Here is a 21,782-nt window from a genome sequence, read left to right as displayed (position 1 = left end):
TATTCTGACCCTCTAACTTCTGACCACAGTTGTTTTGTATAAATAAAAAAAAAGAGCTTTCAGCATCCCTGTAGATGCAGCACACTTTACAAACATGTAAATTGTGACAAGGCAGTGCATAAGCACATCAAGACAGCTTAGCACAACCAAGGGGGTAGGCAGTGGTACTAATTGGATTAGTGGCCTATTTAAACAACTGATAACTAGTAGAATTAAGTTCATTGACAAATAGCATTTCCATGCTGTCTTATTCCTCTTTGATCTTTAGCATCTCCCTTTCTTCTTAGCAGCAGTCTCCCTTCCAGGAGGATTTTTGATCCTCCATGGGTGTGCCCTCCAGTGATCCCCAGTATATGTCTCCCACCTGTGATCTTGGAAGGAAAAGGAGGCCACACATGGATGTATACTCAGACCCAGCAGGCACAGGCCTGCATGTTAGTCCTGACATGTAAATGTCTCAGACTGAGCATTCAAGCAAGCAACAGACATTTCTGGTGTTATCCATAAAGAGGAAATACACAGATGAAAGCTAGAACGTCCTCCTCCAATAAGATAAAAGCTAAACAGTAGCATTGCTAACTGTCCACTGAAATTTATAGTTATCTGCTGAGATTAAAGTATTCTTTAGGTAGATTAGCCTATGACAAAGATTTTAGGACTTTATTACTATTCCTGGTTTGTCTTGGAAACTACAAAAATATTAAGAGTACCACTAAGGCATCATAGTACCTTGTAAGACTTGTTTTCTTTATGTATTGAAGACATGAACTAGTGTCTGTTTAGCTACTACTAAACCTTGATTCAGCATCTTTGGAATTCAGTGGAGTGGGCATAATACATTTAATGTCTATTCAAACCAAGGGAGGGAGAGGGAGTAGAAATTAAAAAGGAAGAAATGAAATTAAATTGATGAGTAACAAGGAATACATTGGAACATAAGATTTTTGTTTTAGAGGCAGAAGAGAAATGGCAGAAGGGAGAAACAGATATAAAGATAATTTTTTTGAAAATAAAAACAAACAAACTAAATCCATGTACCTGAGTGGCTGGTAGGAAGCAGTCAAAACAAAACCCCACATCTCAGACCAGCAAGAATTTCTAGTCTGCTTCTGACATGGATAATCTCTTGTAACAGAGGCAGGGGTTCAAATTTAATTGGGCCAGCTCAGCCAATCAAGCCATTAAGCTTACCTGCAAAGATGTCTAGTCAAATGCCCTGCTAAAAGTTGGAGATCCTGATGAATATTTTTTAAGAGAGAGTTTTGGCTCAAAAACTGTGTTATAAATTGTTCCTTCTTTTTGCTGAAGAAGGATGTTTATTACATCTTAGCTCATGGGCTGTTGCCTTGTCATGATATTGTACACACATAATCCAGAAATGTTTCCTCATTAAGAACTGCATATAATATATTTTTACAGTATAACTACACTAAATCAAGGTGACTGCTTTTTATTGGACTGTCTCCCAGTAAACTGGCTTACACTAATGATACTGAATGGTAATCACTGCTGCTTAGTGAGATTATATTTTACATAAATTCCCCTTAATAGTGATGTATTTAGTTAGTGCCAGATAGTTAAATGTTTATCCAAGTGTTAAATTCCAAGTGCTATTCATTGAATACACAATGTGCCAAATAAAGATTAACTATTATACTTTTTCTTTGCAAAAGGCATTAGTGAATAGAGGTTCCAGATAATAGAATTGACACATCTTTTTTTTCAGATTGCCTCTGTATTGCATTTTCAAAAGGCAGGCCTTTTCTTTTGCTTCTATACTGCATTTCAAAAATGCAAAGGAAAATGCCTGCCTTTTACCAAAAAAATGATACTTAGAGATCATGTAATTCACAATTTCAGGTCTGCAGTTTCATTCTTAGCTTTGCCCCAGTCTCTTATAACTTTAAAAATGTGATCTTTTTTTTAGATTAGGTTTTCTTTAAGCTATTCTGATAGCACAGCTCACTAAAAATACCAGCAGATTTAAAAGTTCCTTTATGTGTAGATTCACCTTTTCAATAAGCAAAGGGTGGAATATCACAGTAGGCATTTCAGCTCACTTAAGAGCACTGTTAAGAGATGGCTTAAGGAACATAAAACATTTCCTGCATATAAAATGATTAGCTTTCAAATTTAATTTGATGTTAATAAACTAAATCAAATTTAGGAAAAGGATTTTACTCCATAGAACTAACATTTATTATACATTTTGAAGAACTGAAGCATGAAAATACCCTTTACCCTGGGACCTATACTACGTTCAGTCGGTACAAGTAAGGGAGGAACCAGGGGAAAATATCCATGGAGGCTGAATACAAAACACAAAGATGTGAGTGTATGACATTTGTACTAAGATGCCAGACAACAAACTTGGCAGCTGAGGCACTGACATCAAACTCTTTCAGCAACCTTGCTACTGAAGTGGTTACATCCTGGAGAGGGTGAGTCAGAAAGGGGGAACAGCTCGGATAAATCCACCAGCTATGTGCCAAGGCTTGATACTGGATCCAGTTCAGCAACTCAGGGAGGCCAAGCTGCCTAACTTTAATATTCTGCCTTGTGCTGTGACCTATTCATGGAAGTATATGTGCATTTTTCTTCATTGAACACAAAGATGTCACATATTTTTTATTTCATTGGTACCTGCAACAGGCTATTCAATGGTAGAATCTCATCCTGAAATTCACTTTTATACTTTGGATGTAGCTTTTGGAGAATTTAATCATAGGGACTCATGCAGCTAGTTGATTGATAAATCTGTCTCTCCATCTGTCCTTCCTTCCTTGTTAGAGCCGAGATTTTAATTACAAACATCTGTGTACTGTCTCTTTCTTCGTTAAAAATAGGAATTGAAGTTGCCCTGTAGCTGCTGACAGAGACAAAACAGAGCAAACACCATGATGGAAACATTTGTGCAGCTAAGGGAGAATCCTTCCTCCTTGCCTGATAGGTGTCTAATTTCAAGAATAAGTGAACAGGCAGATTTTGGGTATTTCCCCATGTGAGGAGGAGCATGCTAAAAAGAAATCAAATGTCTGCAGTTAATTTTATATGTTAATTATTATTATTAAATTATTTTTTTCCCCTGTTAAAATAACTCTTGATAATTGGAGCAGACTCTTTGGTTAAGGTTTGTTAAGCAAAACCGCGTTCTTTGTTTCCTGAGAACATAGAAATTTTTTCTGAGGTTCTTTACAACTCAACTTTTGTTCTTTGGTAGCCAGACTAAAATCTGCCTTTTTGGTTTCAAAAATGCAGTGGGAGGCTGTGGAGAGAGGAAGAATGTTTCTTGAGGGAGGCTGGAGAGAGCATCAGTGCTTAGGCTTGGTCACATGAACCTCCTTACTGTGGTGGTTAGAAGCATGTGCCAGTTCAAAAGATATCCCTTGTTCCCTTCACTCTCTTCCCTTCTGCCTTCTGAAAGAGCAGATGGAAGGTTCCTTTCATGATATATGTGGTTCATCATTATTTATTCATGTGTTCATCTTTCTCTTTCTGATGAGAGTACATGTAGGAGGAACATTATCAAGCCAAGTGAAATTTCTGCAGTAGTTCCAGTAGGTTTATAAAACATCTTTGCAGCTAGAAAGACATGCATTTTTCAAAAGAGTACCTGGCAAACACAGTTTGCTTAATAGAGAAGATCCTCATGAAGCTCTTTATTTATAATTCTGTGGTGTGAAGCTCCACAACGTGGGAATTATTGCAGTGCTAGCTACCACAACTGTAGGGTTACTAGTAATAGTAACTTAAACTCATTGTTCATAGGAGGTAAGGAATGGTGAGTCTACAGCTTTCTTCTGCTGGCAAGGCACTGCTGAGAGATATGCCTTGCCTTTCCCATCCCCCTTTCTGCCTTTTATTTCACTTGAAGGTGTACAAAAGTAAAGAGAGGAGAAAAAAGTGAATAGAGAGAAGTGAAATTTCAGAGGAAAGAGAGCTGAGAGAGAAGAGAGTGTAGAATTTTCATTCGAAACACATTAGATATTTTTCCTGTGATTTCTGCTACTTAATTAACCAGTCTGATAGCCACAGTGCTCAGCTCTCCAGCTCTGATCTGTGGCATTAAAGATTTTCCTGCCCACCCCCTTAACTATTCTGACTTCAGGCACTGCAAAAACACAAAAAAGCAAGCATATTGACATTTTAATCACTCAGCTGTGACATTAATAAGATTTTGACACTACTTGATCTAACATACCCTTTGTCTTGATATCAAGTGATACAAGGAGGCAGCTAAAACTCCAGGCTTAACCTTAGAGGGCTTTTCTCTCCAATTATGCTGTGTTAGACTCTGTACATAAGGGCTGCTTTTAATTCAGCATTATTACAGTGCTATGATTTCTTTGCTTTAAGATGGGACAGCTCTAGGGGTGGGCTGGTGTAAGCAGACTGAAAATCAGCCTTTGAAAGAAAGCATTTGAAATCACAGATAGCAAAAGGATTACGAGGTGTGGCTCCCTAATGTCAGGCTGTCTACATTGCTAGGTTTCTTTCAGATGTAAATTTAATGGATTTTAAAGGGGATGTAATTCTGCTAAAGGAATGTTGGCTGCGCTTCCCCTTTTGGCTAGTATAGAAAGCACTGGAAGAGAATACATGGTAGAGATTTGCCTAGGTCTTTCTTGCTCCTGGAGAAATTTCTTGGATTTACATGCTCCACTACAATTGAAATAGCAGTTTAAAAGAGGACAACTGACATAAGTTTTAAAAATAATTTACCCTCTAATAATTTACTAGGAAGCCCAGAATGAAACTAGCATGCAGAAAATTAATATTCTTAATAAATAATACCTCTTCAGTGCATACGCACAGAGACAGGAAGCCAAGTGGGCATTCTCCAACCTCTGAAGAAAACAAATAAAGGTAAGAGTTGAGGGTTGCCTATGTTAAAGCTACTAGCAGTTTCTAATTCTCAGCAAACCCTACCTTATTTCTCCTAGAGCCAGGCAGTGGTACGGGTGCCAGGCCTTTGGCAGCGTTGGCGTGTGGTCTCCCAGTCTCAGGTTCTGCAGAATCAAAAATAACTGATGGTTTTTACAATCATAGTGAAAATACTGCTACATAAACATGACAGTCTATTGTCCACTCCAAAGAACACCACCACACACTTCCCTTCACTTCTGTTCCTATGTCCCTGTATGTTTTATGTATTTATACAGGACACGTGTTATGTGAAGCTGAGCACGAAGGAGAGTCACACACACAGGACTGTTCACTCATGTTTCATAAGTAAAGCAATTGTCCCATTTGGGCGCTATAAGAAATGCTTATATACCTACAGCTGTGCTGAAATCATCTTCAAGACCTCCAGCTTGGTATTCTCTTCTACAGACATGCATTTTAACACTTAGTACCTGAACTGAGCTTACAGTTGACTCTGCAGACATGTAAAGGGTGGTTGAAGATCTTTGTTTGGACTTTGCAGGGCAGCCCTGTGCATCATTTGCCTGTTAAGTCTTCCTCCTTTAAAAGAATATAAAAAATACAGAGGAAAAAATGCTATATTTAACAAGGCAATTTTAGGTTTATAAATAAGACATCTTGTTCCAATTAAAATACCCTGCCTTGTTTAAGCATTTCAAAACTCCAGAAAATTTGGTTTCCTATAACAAAAGTATCTGCTAATTACATGCAACTTGCAAAATTCATTTGTATATTACAGCACATTCTTTTTTTTCCACCTTCTTTATTAGAACTTTATTATGATGAACACAGAATCCCTGAAAAACAGATTTTTTTTTTTGCAGATACAAAACAGAGATGAGGATGGAAGAGTAGTTTTCCTGGCACATGCTCTTAGGATGCCTTATATGGAGGATCTACTATAAACTACTTGCAAAGATTTAGTGTCATACTGTCATCTCTCTATTTTGAAACTGAATTAATTTGTATATTACACCAAGTGTAAATTGTATGTGTTCTGCAGAGGAAGAGCAGTGCTTACTTAGGCTTGGAGTAGAAAAGCTGAAGCACCCTGTGGCATTTTTTACACCTAAGGTAAAAATGCCTCAGAGAGCACTGTGGGCTGATAGTAGTAGTTCTTCTGCCTGATGCCAGACTAACATGCTTTTCTCAAAAATAATGATGTTTCAGCACTCACCCAGAGTAGAGTAGAGGTAGGGGTGTTCTGCACTCACTGCTGGTCAAATTAATCAGTCTTCCCTCTTTTATGATTAGCAGAAGTTAGACATTGATACCCAACTGGCTAACAAGAAACATGGATTTTGGTTTGAAGGGCTGAGTATATGCAGGTGTGCCTCCTCTACTGATTCAGAGTAGGAAGAAGTCATTGGTCAGTTTTCATCTGTGTGATCCCAGGTAGCTGATTTCCCAGTTTCTGAGGTCTGTAAGGGCTGTGCTTTTATTGGTGCTCACTTTTCTTAATAAAGTAAATCAGGGCATATCTGCTGCACACAACTTGCCTGGAGGAGCGTTTGATTTTATTTTCCCACTTCTTGCAGGATATATTTAGTTCTACTTATGTAATTTATGCTTTGCACAGTAATGAGTCCATCAAACTACAGACTAAAAAAATATGACTGGATACTGTATATCTCAACAGCATGACAGGAGAAAATGCATTAATATCTCCTGCCTACTAGTGCAGATTCACACATATCCATATTTTGCATTTTGAATTCTGTACTTTGAGTTTTGAACTTAAGCAAGAGAGAAGCTCTTCCTTAACAGACATCTAAGATTTCTGGACTAAGATTTAGTCCTGATATGATTTTGTCTAAATTCAGACTTTCATTTTGCATGTCTATATCCATTGGAAAATACTGCTACTAAGTATATCTATATGTCAGAGTTTATAAAAGCTTTCAAATAAGCCATAAGCTCCTTTACGTTATATCTTTTGACAGGTTTTTTCAGTGTATTTCAAAAATTGCAGTTAACTAGATTGCAAACAGGTTAATAATAATTAGCACTTAAATTATGCATGAGATGTTAAGATTACTTTTTGCTGAAGCCTAATCTGTTTGTAATCAGATGTCACCACTGACATAGGGTAGCTGAGTGGTTCCTAGCCAAACACCAACATCCAACCAAGTTGGAATTATATACAGAAATGGGAGGCATAACTGCAATCCAGACTTGAAGTTCCTTTTTTTCAGTCTGTTTTCTGTCATGTAGACATAACCAGCTTCCAGACACTGAAGCATGTACATACTCTGTGTGAGCCACTATACCCATGGGAGCCACCTCTGCCAGGCTTTTTCTGGCTTCTGTTCAGGGGCAGCCTGAGTGGATCTCTCCCACTCTCAGAGGCAGCAGAGTGGTCCTTGGGCTGCCACAAATCAAATTCAGTTGCAGCCCTGAGAGTGGGGAAAGGAAGGAGGAAAAGACAGAGGGTGGTATGTTCTTATCAATTTACAGGTGAAGCACAGCCAAAGAGTGGTTGCAAACTGCATTCAGATGGATTTGTTTTGCTTTGTGAAAGTTGTTTGGAGCATCTCACAGTAAACTCTGAAGAATGCAAATAACTTCCCTTATAAATGGCTTAAGAAGTCGTGCTGCTTTCTAAAATGATAGCTACCATCTGGTTGTACTGCGTGTCACACTAATATTCATCTCAAATATGCCATTTTTAAAAGCATTAGCAGAATATGTCATAGCATCTAGTACCTTGTCTTTAACTGCAATTGAATCAATATTGGTTTTCAGTTTGTTACAGAGCTTTGCTGTTGGCCAGCAGCGTTAGGTGGGGCCCTGCTAGGAAGCAGCTGCACATTTCCTTTTACTATATACAGAAAGGGGAAAGATTTTGTCACAAATTATTGATATCTACTACAGGAAACATGGAGCTACTCAGTAAGAGAGTAATGTAGAAGATATTTAAGTGAGTCTAAGAGGAATCTATAACTAGGATCATCTTAGGTCTCCCTTTTCCCCAGTTTCTGATTCCTACACTGCATTGAACTGTACCTTAAATTCTAAGAACTTTCCCCATCATTCCTTGAACATTTCCAATAATTCATCTCTTCAAAGTATCATTTCTTGACTTTTACATAATACCTTTATCTGCTGCATATCACTTTATGACCTTTAGTCTTACAGTCTTTCCAGTATTTTTCCCATGTAAGCATGAGTATATATCTGTATATACTTATATGCCAGTCACCTTATAAAGGTCAATTGATTAGAAATGGCAAAGTATTAAGTTCTATGAGTACATCAGATAAAATAAGTATGGTTACTGAACTAACAGTTAGCTTCTTATATGGGAAATAATAACTATGATAATTACTTTTGAGAAGACTTCCCTTCTGTGTTTCTTTCTGTTCTTCCCCAAAGCAATTTGATTCACAAGTCATTTTTGTGTGGTGTGTTTTTCAGATATGGAGACAAGTGAAAAAATCCAGAAAAGTGGAGTTCTTCAGCTGTTCGCGAGTCTGTTGACGCCACAATCTTCCTGCACAGCAAAAGTAGCTAACATCATAGCAGAAGTAGCCAGAAATGGTGAGGTTTTCTACAAGAACTTTTCTGCTGGAACATCTTCAGTTTTTCACCTCACTTGTCAGTATGTTTTACTTCATTTATGTTTTCATTTTATAGATTAGACACCTTTCATGTCCCTCCCTTTCACTCTTTTTGTTTTGTCTAATTTTTTTTTCTGTACTTTTTAATACAATCAAAACAGCAGTTGGCTGCTGGAATTTTTTTTTTACTCTTACTTTCATTTTGTTTAGTTTTTAAGACAGTAATGTCTTAAAACATTAAAAGAATTATTGGGCAGAAATAGCCCACCACTTATGAAATGCATTTCTATATGAAAAGCAGGAAGAAAAAGAGACATGCACAATGTGTGGAGCCAATTATGCATAGTGCCCATAGTTACAGCAGTAGCATCTATACAGGTGGTTAAGGAATAGTAGATAATTTCTTTGGTCTGAGATATGTCCTAAGATTATAACCATTATGAGTGCTGTGATACCACATTAAAACCAGTTAGTCCTACCTAAAGAGCATTATATGTATTAGAGTAAGACCCCAAAGTTTCAAGTAAGAATCAGGTCCATTTTGGTATGTATTATATACATACAGTATATAATATAACATCAGAGGTAATCAAAAAACTATTTAAATTTTTCTTTAGACAGGATTATCCTAAAGATCATCCAATAGTTGCATATCTTAAGCCCAGAAGAATGGCCTCATACCTACAAGCAGACATTATAGGCAGACCCTCTGATGAGGGTAGAGGGCATTTGTGGCTGACTTTTCTCATTCCTGGACTTGCTGCTGTCACAGCTGAAGAGGCACAGATTGTGTTTTGCACTTTCCTTCCCCATAGGCCAGACAGAGAAAAGTAGAATGTTTCTTAACTGCTCTCCTGGCAGCCTTATCCCTTTCCCTCTGTAAATTCTCATTCTGATGCCTCTTCAGGGAAAGGGCTATATTCTTGCTGACTCCTTTAAAATTCTATTTCCACCTTTTCTGAGGAATCACAAACTACAGCTTCTTACTGATAACCCCATGATGACCTCCACCCAGTTTACTGGTTTTAAGACAGAGCTATATATGTTCAGAAACAACACTAACAAGAAGAAAAAAATGTTTAGTTTTTAAGTGTTAAAATCAATTAGATAAAGTGCCAATAAAAGATGTATACATAATAATTTAAATTTAGAAATGTTTCAGAATGATAGAACTTTAGGCAAATGTATCATGGGTTTTTTTCTATACTTAATGAATTCTTAATAAGTGTTTTTAGAACAACACTGTCAACCATGTGTCCTCAGAGTTGGTCCTTTTCGCTCCTACCTGAGGAGGGAAAAGTTAAGAATAAAATCAATGTTCACAATAGCTAAGCTGATTACTATGTATTGTTTCCTCTGTAAGATTCCCTTACAGAGCATTTTAGCCAGTATCTGAAATCATACATGAAATGTTTGAATAGTTTCTAATGTGTCATTTTTCCTGACAGCTTTTAAACTGATGTGTTATGTACACTCTCAGAACAGCTGGCATTTTACCTGGTTCATCATACAAAATAGCTTTTGTCTTTTCCTTAGTTATTAGCAGCTGTAACTGGGACCTCTGTCAGCAAAGGTTAAAGTGAAGGCATTCAGAAATTATTTAAGGTCTCAGTGCTTTCAAGACTGAGATCATCTGGGTATTTCTCATTGGAGTCTAACTCCATTGAAATAGTTGCTTAAGCAGGATGGCAGGGAATACCTCATTTGAATTCTGTTCTTTTCTTTGTTTTATTGCATAAAAATACAAGAGTTTAATGCTTATATTGTACTTGTTTTCAACAAACTTCAGGGCACTGTGAGAAATTTGTGCAATCAACATTCAGTGGATAGTAGGATAGATGGATTAAACCCATTCCCTGAGTGGTAATGCCATGCATTACTGCCAGAGCTGGGAGCAGAGACTGTGATTATGGGTGTTACTGATACAAGAGCATCTTTTCCTTACCCACTTCTTGGCTTCCTCTTACATTCCCCTTATCTGATCATACACACACATCTGATCACATCAAATCTCTCTACTTGCCTTGGTGGCTTTGCCATGTTTCATCTTTTCACCTCTTCATGCTTTTGCTCTTTTACCTCTTCTGCTCACATGAGTCTTCCTCCTCCCAGCTTGAGCTCATACTTGTTTCTCCTATTTTAAACATACAAAACTCCCTTTAGTCACTCATGTCTCTCCATCTAGAGCTGTTTGCCTTTCACCTGTGAGCATCATGAAGGCTCAGATGGACTTGTTACATGGAGTTTCTCTCTTCACTGTGGACCTTTTAAACCCTCTTACAAGGTTTTTAGTCTTGTCTTCTTTGCCAGATGCAGGAATGAGAGAACATCATCTTCACAGTCTGTAATACTACAACACAATTACATTTCACTTTCAAAATCTTGTCCTTCTTTTGGTTTATGTTACTCTGTCTTCAGTGGTTCTTCTCCTTAAGCAATTCTTCGCTGTTTCCTCAAAGGATCTGCTTAAATTTCTCTCCCAGGTTAGTGGAAACCTTTTAAAGACTCTGTTCTCAATTACTTTCTCGTTCTTCTATTACTTCCGTGTAGTATCAGCTGCAAAAGTAGTTGCAGTACCACATCTTTGTTCCTGTTTCACAGATCTATTTTGATACATATGGCACCATTTCTTTTACTTCTTGTTCTTATATGACCTTGATAAATACAAGTTTGCTCAGTGTACTGACCAATGATTTTGTTGCTGAAAAAGCCCACTCCAAATGGAGGGAGGGTGGAGGAAGGGTTTCTTACTCCTTTTCACCATGTGAGGAAGAACCTAAACAAACAGCAGAACAGATTGAGACCTCTCAGAATTTTTAGGAGAGAACAAGTTTCATTTCCTGATACAGACTCGGAGAAAAGAAACCACCTGACTTTGATGATGTAGAGACTATGGTGAGTTAGTGGGTGTAAAGGAAAGTGACATAGGGAAAGCTGTGGAAGAGGGAAGAGTTTTTAAAGTCAATTGAGAGGAAGAGTCTAAGGGGACAGAGAAGACAGAGGAAGAAACTAAATACATCTAACAAATAAACATGAACAATGAAGTCCAAAGTGGGTGATAAAGAAATATATTGAATGTTACAAGGACATGGCAAGACCAGTGTTAAAGACCAGATGTATCTGATATTTGTTATGGATACTATCACCATCTATCACACTATAGCTTCTAGCCACAGTTGTAAAATGTTACAGTACCTTAGGAAGGTGGGTAAATTGTGCTCACAACTGTCTTCTCTTGGACCTGTGCAAGTGTATAGAAATTGCTGATTCTTCTTAATCTACATGTTGGTGTATCAGTTATATCATCACATGAGAATTGCTTACCTCTGACAATTCTTCAGCTAAAATAATATTGCAGGATTAAATACAAAAGAGACTAGATTTTGCAGCAACCAAAACATCAAAGAACATTGTAATAGGTGCAAAAAAGGGAGTATTTGAGAAGATGTATTTGTACTTCAAGCTTTGTATGAAATCTTTGAGTTATTGACACGAGGAGTTCTGATGATCCAGAATCAGAAAAATTTTCTCATTTGTTTTTAGGGGAATTGTACACACTGGTTCATTCTGTCTCATAAATGATGAAGTAACGCAAAGGCAAACTGACTCTGAATGGTCCAATATTGTTTAGGATCAGGAAGAGATATAACTGGCCTCTCTACTCAGCCCTGGTGAGGCTGCATCCTGATTACTGTGTCCTATTGTGGGCTCCTTTGTGCAAGAGAGATCTGGAATTCCTGGAGCAGGTTTGGCAGAGCCCACAAGGGTGAGAGGGAACTGGAGCATCTGGCACAAGGAAAGGCTGAGGGAGCTGGGCCTGTTCAGTCTTGAGAAGAGATGACAGAGAGGGGACCTTACCAATGTATGAGGAAGAACTTCTTTATTGTATAGGTGACCAAGCACTGCAACAGATTGCCCAGAGGTGTTGTGGAGTCTCTTTCACTGCAGATATCCAAGAACCATCTGGATGCAATCCTGTGCCCTGTGCTCTAGGATGACCCTGCAGGCAGGTTGGACCAGATGAGCCATTGTGGTCTCTTCCAATCTTACACACCACTCTGTGATTCTGTGATAATTTGCAGTTCAGTTGAGAACAAATAAAAAGTATGTTGACCATTTGCCTTACAATATTACATCTCTAAAGGGTGTTCTGTAGTTAACTGTGAAATAACACTGATGTTATCAGGTGGTTTCTTCTATGAACCACCTTTCTAAAATGTGCCGCACAGTGCCTGCCTAGCTCTATCTCCTTCTGAAGAACAGCCCTTTATGTCTCTGACACCAGGATAGTTCTCTATGACTTGCATGGATGTAAAATAATTCTTTGGTTCTCTGTGGTATAGCAGGAAGGAAGGGCAGAGAGCTTCCCAGTGGATGCGTCCTCCACCTTTCCTCCCATGGTGGGCATCAGTTAGATTATGGAAAGCTACTTAGGCCTTTGGGGTCACATAAACTCTTTTATTTCTCATTCTCTTCTTCTGTTCTTTTCTTCACCTTCCAAATAAAAGCCTGTTACTGAGCTTTTTTTTTTTTCTTTTTTTTTTTTTTTTTCTTTTTTTTAGTTCTCTTAAAGGAAAAGCTTTTCTGGAATTCTAATTAAAGGACTAGAGAGGAAAAAATGCTCCTCTAGAATACTAGTTTTAAGTCAACTTGTGTGTTATTTAGTAATTCTAGTTCATGTTGAATTTGTTGTGAATTCACTGTTCTTTTCAGCACTTCTTTGTGATGCTAAAAATATGCTTAGTCTGAACTATGTTAAATTAGTTTCCATGGAAGTCAATTAAATGCCCTTAATTCCTTCTGAATTAGCAAATAATGGAAAGAATTAAGCCCAAATCCTGACTTGAGCTTATTCTCTAGAAACTTGCATGACAATTTACAGTTTGTCTGTGCACGTGTTTAGGGCATACAAAAGGCCCAGTTACCAGGCCAGTGTAAGTGGCATTGATGGAACTGGGAATAGCTGGCCTGGCATTAACAGGCTTTGCTTTATTTGCAGAATTCATGCGGAACCCCTGTGTGGATGCCGGGTTGATCCCTCCCTTGGTGCAGCTGTTAAACTGCAAAGACCAGGAAGTATTGCTGCAAACGGGACGTGCCCTGGGCAATATATGCTACGACAGCCGTGAGTGTTGACATCTGCTGTATTTTGTACTTGCTCTTGTTGAAGGGAAGGGAGTGTTTTGGTGTTCTGTACATTGTGTTCTGCGGGGTCATTTTCCTCTTTTCTTGGTTTTTATTTACCCCACAGTTTTTCTAAATGGATTAAAAAAATGAACATCACACTTGCATAATGCTTTTGTGATAGAAAAATTAAAACATGATTTCAATATTGTGTTACAACTGGATATAAGAATAGAAAGGTATTCCGATCCTGGGTTTGGCTTTTTGGGTTTTTTTTTCAAACATAGTGAACTAGGTTTTCAAGGACCAGATGCTACATATGCAGAGGCACTGAACAGTTAATTTTTCCTCAAGCAGAATGTGTTGGAAAGGAACAGAGTCAGAAGGGAACACTCATATTCTAACCAGTCTCAAATCTGTACAGAGCTGCATGTGTGGCTGAAATGATGCCTGAGTTATGTTGCTGATTCTCAAAATTCTTTTGTGGCCCATCAGTTGCTCCAGGATTGCCTGTTGGTATTTTTGGTAGTCATGGGTGGTGGTAGTCAAGGGTGGTAGTTAAGGGGGGGACACATTGGTGAGGTTTTTTAGCTTTTTATGGGCACAGTAAATTTTTACAATGAGAACCAATTGAGTTTTGAAATGCAATTATGACTGCATGTGCTGATCACATGCTTGGCTGTGTCATCTACAAAACCAAACCAGTGGTTGCAGTGTTTTGAAAATGCAGCCTCATTATCCCTTACTTCAAAATTTTGAAAAAAGCCAGTGCACAATAAAATGGTGCAGAAGCAGAGATACCAGGAATGTGTTGCACATGAAGGAATTATGGATGTCTGCAGATGGGAAATGAGATAAAATTGTAAAATCATTTTGTTATCCTGAGAGTTATTGACTTATTTTATATAGTGAGAAATTTTCTACATACTGTGTTGCATTTATCAAAAGTTCTGCTGTATGAATACTGACTGTAACCTTTCTCCTTGCTACTTTTTTTTTCATCTGAGATTGAAAATTTACAGTTTATGTTGTTTTAAATTACCTTGCCTTTGACTTCAGGGAAGTTAATCATATATTGGCATTTCCAGTTACAGACAACTACTGCTTGAGGATGTTAATGTAAAATTCTTTCATTTAGGATTTTCTTTAAGGTGGCCAATCAACTGAACAGCTGCTTCCCCATGGAAACTTCTTGTAGAAGCTGTTACGCTTCCTATAACATAATCTATTTACTATATTCTGTTTCAGGATTATGTATGAGATCAAGGTCATTCTCAGGTGCACTGGTTTATTTCATATACATAAAATCTCTGTAACTGTTCTTGTCATTATTGTTCATCCCACTTTTTTTTTTTTTTTTTTTTTTTTTCAAAAAATACAATAAAGACACAGAAATGGTTTTCTAGTGTGAAGTTTTGTGGACTATTGCTGGCTTTTACAGTGCAGAATTTATCCTGTACAGAAAACTGTATTACTCACCTTGTGCTGTCCTTCTGTGGAGCAAAGCTGGCGCTGACAAAATCTACAGTAGGCTGTGATGTGTTGTGTGCCATGTGTTGTCATGCTCCTGTGGGAGGACAATCACTATCTTCCCTATGTATTTGAATAAAATTACTGAGTAAAGTGTAATAAAATGTGGCAAAAATCAAGGTTAGCATATTTGATTTAAGTGGAAGAGGCTATTTACAGTGCCTAGATGTCACATCCACCCTATCTGACATTTTCTGTTAACTTAATGTGTAATTATTAAATAGTTATGTACTCTATCCTAAGTTCTTATTTCGGACAAATACTTTCACTATGCTGATTACTAGAAAACGTAATATATTTCAGGTTTTTTACTATTAGTTTTCCCTAACAAGGAGATACAAAGTATAGCAAAGACAAGATGTGGAAGCCCGTAATTCTAATTTAAAATGTTACATATCATAGTATTTTTTTTTCCAATTGAGACAAAAGCATCTGCTATTCTTCTGGTTATTGTGATTTGTATAAGGACTTGAAATACATCAGTAACTATATTTTTCCAAATACATGAGCTTCTTTTGCACTTCTACTGCCCATGTAACTTTAACATGCAGCAATGAGGAATGTCTCTAAGTTCTAAATCAATGTTAGGCTGAACCTAGGCAATAAAGCCCATATTGGATTGCTCACAGCAATATTTCTTTATATTGAAAGCCCAGTTGTCCTGTACTTCATCCCAGCAAGCATGCATCACTTTGTTTAATGGCAGCTTGTGCCAAAATGAGTTAATCAGGTCTCTGTTTCTGAGAGAAGATGGCATAGTGCAGGGTGAAAGTTGTGAGACAAACAGCTGCTTCTGCAGGGAAGGGCCCTTAAAACTGGCCTGGAAGAGGAGAAGGATTGCCTGAATTGTTTTTCCAAAGGAAAATGGCAGTAGTTCCTCAGTGTTTGCAGATCTCAGAGTTGCTGCATGAAGGCAAGACCATTTCCCGATAAGTTCGGGAGTGGCTACTCCTGGAGCACAGCTACTATGGAAAGGTAATTCATGACTAAGTCCCAGTGCTGAAAGAGATTTAGTACCTTCCACGAGTTAAAGGCGAATTTTATCAGAACTATATTACTAGGTGCAAATCATCTAGCCCATTCTTTCCTTTTAACCACCAGTTATGTGGTTTTGTTTATAATCAAAGCTCAATTCTTAGGAATTGTCCAGTCAGAGCACAACAGCTATTCCTAGCTGCTTCACCACTCTTTATCCATTAGTCGAACTATAGGTACCTTTCTACTGTCTGTCTGTTCATCCCCTCCTGTCATTCTTCCCGGTGGTGTTTCTTTAGTAAGTTTGTCCTTTAAGGGATGTTACAGAGGTACAGATGTTACAAATGAGGAATGCCTCCCAAATAAGGGATACCTCTTCTAAGTTCTCCTTGCACCTTGGCTCCACATGCAACATAAAGATCTCATCTCCATTTTTTGGAAAAGGTTATGCTTAATATGGTTCCTGCTGAAAAAAGAAATATCTTAGGTCAGTGCAGAATGGCTATTTCTGCTGTAGATAAACCCTAATAATTCTTTGCTACCATCAGCTGTGGCCATTGGGGTATTAAGTTAAAGAAAAGCATTATTCAAATTGCATCTCATGATTGTGTAATGAACAGCCAGTGATTAGTACACCCCTCAGCTCTCTCGGGTGGCTTTTTTCACAGCAGACTGGAAGAGTCTGGTGACTGGTCTCATGTGGCTGATCAAGTGCATGAGGGACAGGGAAACAGAGACTACAGTTTTCCTACTTTCTTGCACGACCAACAAGACAATGTGGGAGAAAGACAAAACCTGTCTGTAGCCAGGTCTTTCTCCTACTCTGACACCAGTGCAGTTTGTCTAGATGAAAGATCAGGCAAATCAAATAAATTTTATCAAGAATTTTAATGGATGATGATGTTATATTAAATCAGTATTATTTTCTTAGCAAATAATAGCCTCACAATATTTTTTATCATGAAGTTTGTGATGCACATGCTATCTTAATCTCAGTGATCTTTCCACCAGTAACTTGTTAAATACTTCAGTTCTGAACTGATTGACAAACTACCTTCCTGTGTTTTTGTATGGCACTGTACACATGATAGAGGCTGCCATACTTATGCTATAAAAGTGATAATTCTAAGAGGAAGTGAAAGGCTGGGATATTTAGAGCCTGATTCAGAAACCATACAAACTAGAGGGAGGCATTCTGATTGACTTCAGTTGAGATTAGATTAGGCTCTTACCCATGAGAAAATAATTCCTTCTTGCTGCTTAGAGCATTCACATATTCTGAAAGCTAGCAAAGGGAAGTATATCTTAGAGTGGAAGTGAAAAATTTCCCATTCTGCCCTTCCATAATATACATATTAATGGTAGTGCTAAGAGACTTCCTTTTGCAATCCAGAAGTTACTTCTTTTTGTACCACAGCCTTGTTTCTTCATGAAACTGCCAGCTTGGGTACATGTTCTTAGCAACCATACTTGGTATATAAGCATCTTATACAGTTGGAAAGAAGCTTAAAATACCAGCTCATTCTATAAAGGCTCTCCTGTAACAGCTGCTTATCTACCTTTCTCAGTGGGAGATTTATTGGGTCCTTTTGTTATTTCCCAAGCCGTACATGTCATTGTTATCTATGCAGTCTTGTATTGATGGTAAGACTCCTGGCTGAATTTTAGCCATGTCGCCTTTCCATAAAACCAGATCTCTCTTCATCTCAGCCTCAACTTCAGAACAGACATTTTATCACTTTTTGTCAAAAAGATCTTATACATTATATAATTCTGTAAACTCAGCTGCCTATCTTATAAGAATGTACAGATTTATTGCAGGGATCCGCTAAGAAAGGCTAAGTACAAAAATAAAGAACAGCTCAATTGTACAGTTATGTTCTCTTAGGAGATACGATTAATTTCAGACCTAGAGGAGAAAATCAGACACTTTAAAATAAAACATACTGGAAAGAAGTCAAAATCAGTTTTCTTCAAAAAACAGCATAACCTTTTTCATTACCATATGGAAAACCAGCAGAATCCTAGAACTCAACTGATGTTGATAATGGCACACTACTGGCTAATCATTTTTATGAAGGTCACCCTGATTCATGCAGCTAGGCAGCATCTTACCACGATTTTTCACTTATCATTGTACTCGATCCTACCCAATGCAAATGCCACCTACTAAGCTGTTTCCTAAGAAATACCATGAAATCGAGACTAGAGTCCATAAATTGTTGCTTGAAAACTGAGTGTTTTGCATGCAGAGAATTCAAATTCAAGGTTTTGATTGTACAGTAATAATGCTTTACCTTTAGATCTGTCCTCTCTGAGGCATGCCACAGTCTTAGAAAACTATAGCATTTTTACTTTAGAAGTCCTTGATAGTGCAGGTTTTTCACCAAGGCTCTGCACACAAATATTGCATCAGCTAGAAACTAGTGATAAACATAAACATAAACATAAACTATGTATATGCCAACATATACTTCCTCTGTAATATTGAGTTCTTACTAGCAATTAATCATGAATATTCTTAGGAAGCTGTTAAACAATATTATTCTAACTTCTTAATTTACAGCTGTCCTAAATAGAATCAGAATGATGAGGAAATTTTTCTAGATCATCAGAAAAAAGGTATTTGAGAGGTGATGCAAAGCCCCCGAGTTCTCAGGCTGGGCTTCTCTTAGGCTTCATTGATTTGGGACAAATAGCACTGACCCCAAACCCAGGACTTGCCTCAGCTGTTTGTAGATCCCAAGTCCACTTATTGCTTTTTCAATTCTTGGAAAAAATGTCTTTCTTTTTCTAGCAGGGAAAGAAAGGTACCCTGGTAGAATCCACAAATATGCTTTATGGTGAATTCTTTTGGTTTGGTTTTACTTGGTTTGGGCTTTTCCAAACCCCCATGGGTTTCAAACTTTCTGCGACTACTCCTCTGGCTGCTTTGGTGGAGATGCACAGCTCATTCAGACTCCTTTCAGCAGCAGCCATCAGCACACCTCTGTTCTGCACCAGACTGTGGCCATGCCATGCTCACTTCACACCCTTCCTCTTGGAGAGTTTGAAGCTGAGAGACAGCATTGCACTGTAGGCCTGGGAGTAGGAATTCTAAATTAATTGTGGTGTGCAGGTCTATTCTGTTAATAACATGAGATGCTATAAATGCCTATTTACCAGTGTAGAAAAACTGCCTGCTGTTTCACTGTGTAATTGTGTTCCATGATTTATTTCATGCTGTATGAAATACTAAGCTGGCTTCAGCTCTGACTTACACTCTCATAAACCTAGAGTAATTTATTTGACTGCGATGGAATTACTAAGGAGTTTCATAGAGTTTTAAAATCAACTGAAGAGTCTGCTGTAAGCATATTGCATATGAAAAGGAAGTCAAAGCTACATTCAGCTTTGAGGACCTTTACCTGACTTTAGTGTATCTAAGTAGAACATCCTCTTCTTCTCTAAGTTGGCTTCTTTAATTTCAAACAGCATTCAGTAGCAGTAATTACTACATTTTAATTACGCACTGAAGTATACTTGGAATCCAGAACAAATTACTTGCCAATACTGAGTCTGGTAGTGTTGTATGCCTTGTTACTGATAAAAACATTTCTGCTCCTATATTAGAATCTCAGATCCAGTAGTAGCATTTGATTGGAAGTGAAGTAAAATCATCATTGTTCATTTGCCTGAAATCAGAAACACATGATTTTTCTTGTATTAATATGACATAAGAGGAATATGACTAATAAGCAAAGGTTAATGAAATTAAATTGTTCTCTTGAATGTGGCTTGCATTTGACTGCTACTTCAGTATAGCATTAGGGAGATTGCAATACCTGCACACCTACCTTTGCCTTCAAATGTTCTGCCAAGCTCCCAACTCTGTAGACAAAAGAAATCATGAAAGAGATTAGGGCTTGTTGGCATTGATATCCTGTGGTCCACACATTGAACATATTATGAAGAAGCTACCAAAAGTATCCCTAGATCTCTGTTTGAATACATTTAAAATTTGTATTTGTTTGTTAGAATAAACTAGTTGCATAAGAGGGCCAGTACACTGCTGCATCAGTTGTCATCAGACAAAAAATTTGCTGGCAACAGTTTTATCCAAAAAGATCAACTCTACCTATTATCAGGCCTTGAAGGAGCTGTATTAAAAGATAGTGTTCTCCTAGTTTACTGTTTACATATTTATTATTTTAGCAATTATTCTAAAGGAATAACTTATGAAACAGTACCCTCAATGCTTACCATTAGGGCTAAGGATAGCTGCCAGCATTTTAAGATGAACTGAGTACAGGACAATTCTGTTTATCTCTGAAGCAAGCATAACTAATTCAAGATTGTATTTCTCTTTATAAAGCAAAACTTTTAAAATTATATTGATTGATTTTAACCAGTAAGCAAATAAAACAAAACTATACTTCTGGCAATCAGCCTTATAATTCCTAAAGGAATTAATAAAGGAAAGAGAAGTTTCAGTATGAGACGGAGCAATCCCAAAAATTATCTTTCAAATTATTAAAAGATGAAACTAAAAATAGAGTATTGCTGTGTAATGTCCCTTTCAGACAAGTGCACAAAAGACATGGAACAAGCAGCAAACAATAGTGCAATATAATCACATGAAGCTTACTTTCCTTGAAAAATAAAATTAATGAAATTACTATGTGTTGTGTAACCAGGGTTATGGTCTGTAGCCATGCAGAGACTTGACTGGGGCAGTGACTAAAAAGCACACACAAACCAGACTGAGGATAAAAAGCAGTCATGTGTTAAAACTGAATGAGAGGATTGCATAGAAAGTTTTAATCTTACAGTGTTCAGACTGGAAAAGAAAAGGCAAAGTCCTAGCTTATATGAGTGGCAGTATTTTTCCTAATGTCTACATAGATAATGTCATTTATACCAGCTCAGGGTTTGCCATTGCTTTTTGAGTATTTTCTTTCTTTGTTTTTTCCACATGTGACCAGGATATTTTTCCTTTGGAGTTCTACTCCTGTAATTTTTTCCTTACACATGTTCATAATATTCTGTCACATCATAATTTCCTTGCAGCAGCCAGTTTGCTATCACAGACCATTGTGGTTTCAAGTGAAAGAATAAGCAGCAGGAGCAAATGAGTGCCTCACTACAAAAGTCTTGCAAAGAAGACCTAATTCAAAAACCAGGGGAAAATAGAAATAGAACATGTAGAAAGAACAGTCACCTCACCCTCCAGCTTGGGCTAATGTAGGTTAGTTCATCTTTTTTTAATTAAGAAAAACAAAAAAGAGTAATCTGTAAGGTGCTGTCTAATCTAAGCAATATTTTGGTCAAAAAAAATGCAGGATTGTAGCCAAATGCCAAATAATGATGAAGTAATCAAAGTAAAATGGCCGTATATCACATATGATCATTACACAAGTAAAAAGAATTTTAATATAAATACTATATTTTTCCTATGTCACCCAAATTTGCTCTCTTGACAGTTTGGTTTGTGGAAATCAGAGACTTTGGTCATGCAGATGATCCTTTCCCTTCCTGACTTGCACCATTTATACCAATGCAATTATTTACACCAGTAAACTTTTGCAGAACATGAACTGGGAAAAAGCTAATTCAGGTATCCAGTTGCAAGACAAAACTAGAACATTTCAAAGTACAAATTTGATACTTAAAGCCCAAAAGCTTATT

The 21,782-nt window shown here is 37.5% G+C and overlaps 1 protein-coding gene across 7 annotated transcripts in view; it reads left to right on the top strand.

The window, feature by feature from the left end:
• RAP1GDS1 (Rap1 GTPase-GDP dissociation stimulator 1) overlaps nt 1-21,782 on the top strand; it is an 89,476-nt gene that overhangs the window by 38,095 nt on the left and 29,599 nt on the right. For 5 of the 7 annotated variants that reach the window (XM_083861453.1, XM_083861451.1, XM_083861450.1 and 2 more), the window contains exons 3-4: nt 8,344-8,466; nt 13,486-13,611. In XM_083861453.1, the coding sequence (XP_083717579.1) occupies nt 8,344-8,466; nt 13,486-13,611 (249 nt within the window). Of the gene's footprint in view, nt 1-8,343; nt 8,528-13,485; nt 13,612-21,782 lie in introns of those variants that run through there. The other 2 variants (XM_083861452.1, XM_083861454.1) reach the window with 2 other exon arrangements.

Source organism: Zosterops lateralis (genome assembly GCF_965231275.1).
Source record: "Zosterops lateralis genome assembly, chromosome: 5".
Lineage (NCBI taxonomy): Eukaryota > Metazoa > Chordata > Aves > Passeriformes > Zosteropidae > Zosterops > Zosterops lateralis.
The sequence above is the reverse complement of the archived record's forward strand: the minus strand, read 5'-3'. Positions and strand labels throughout refer to the sequence as shown.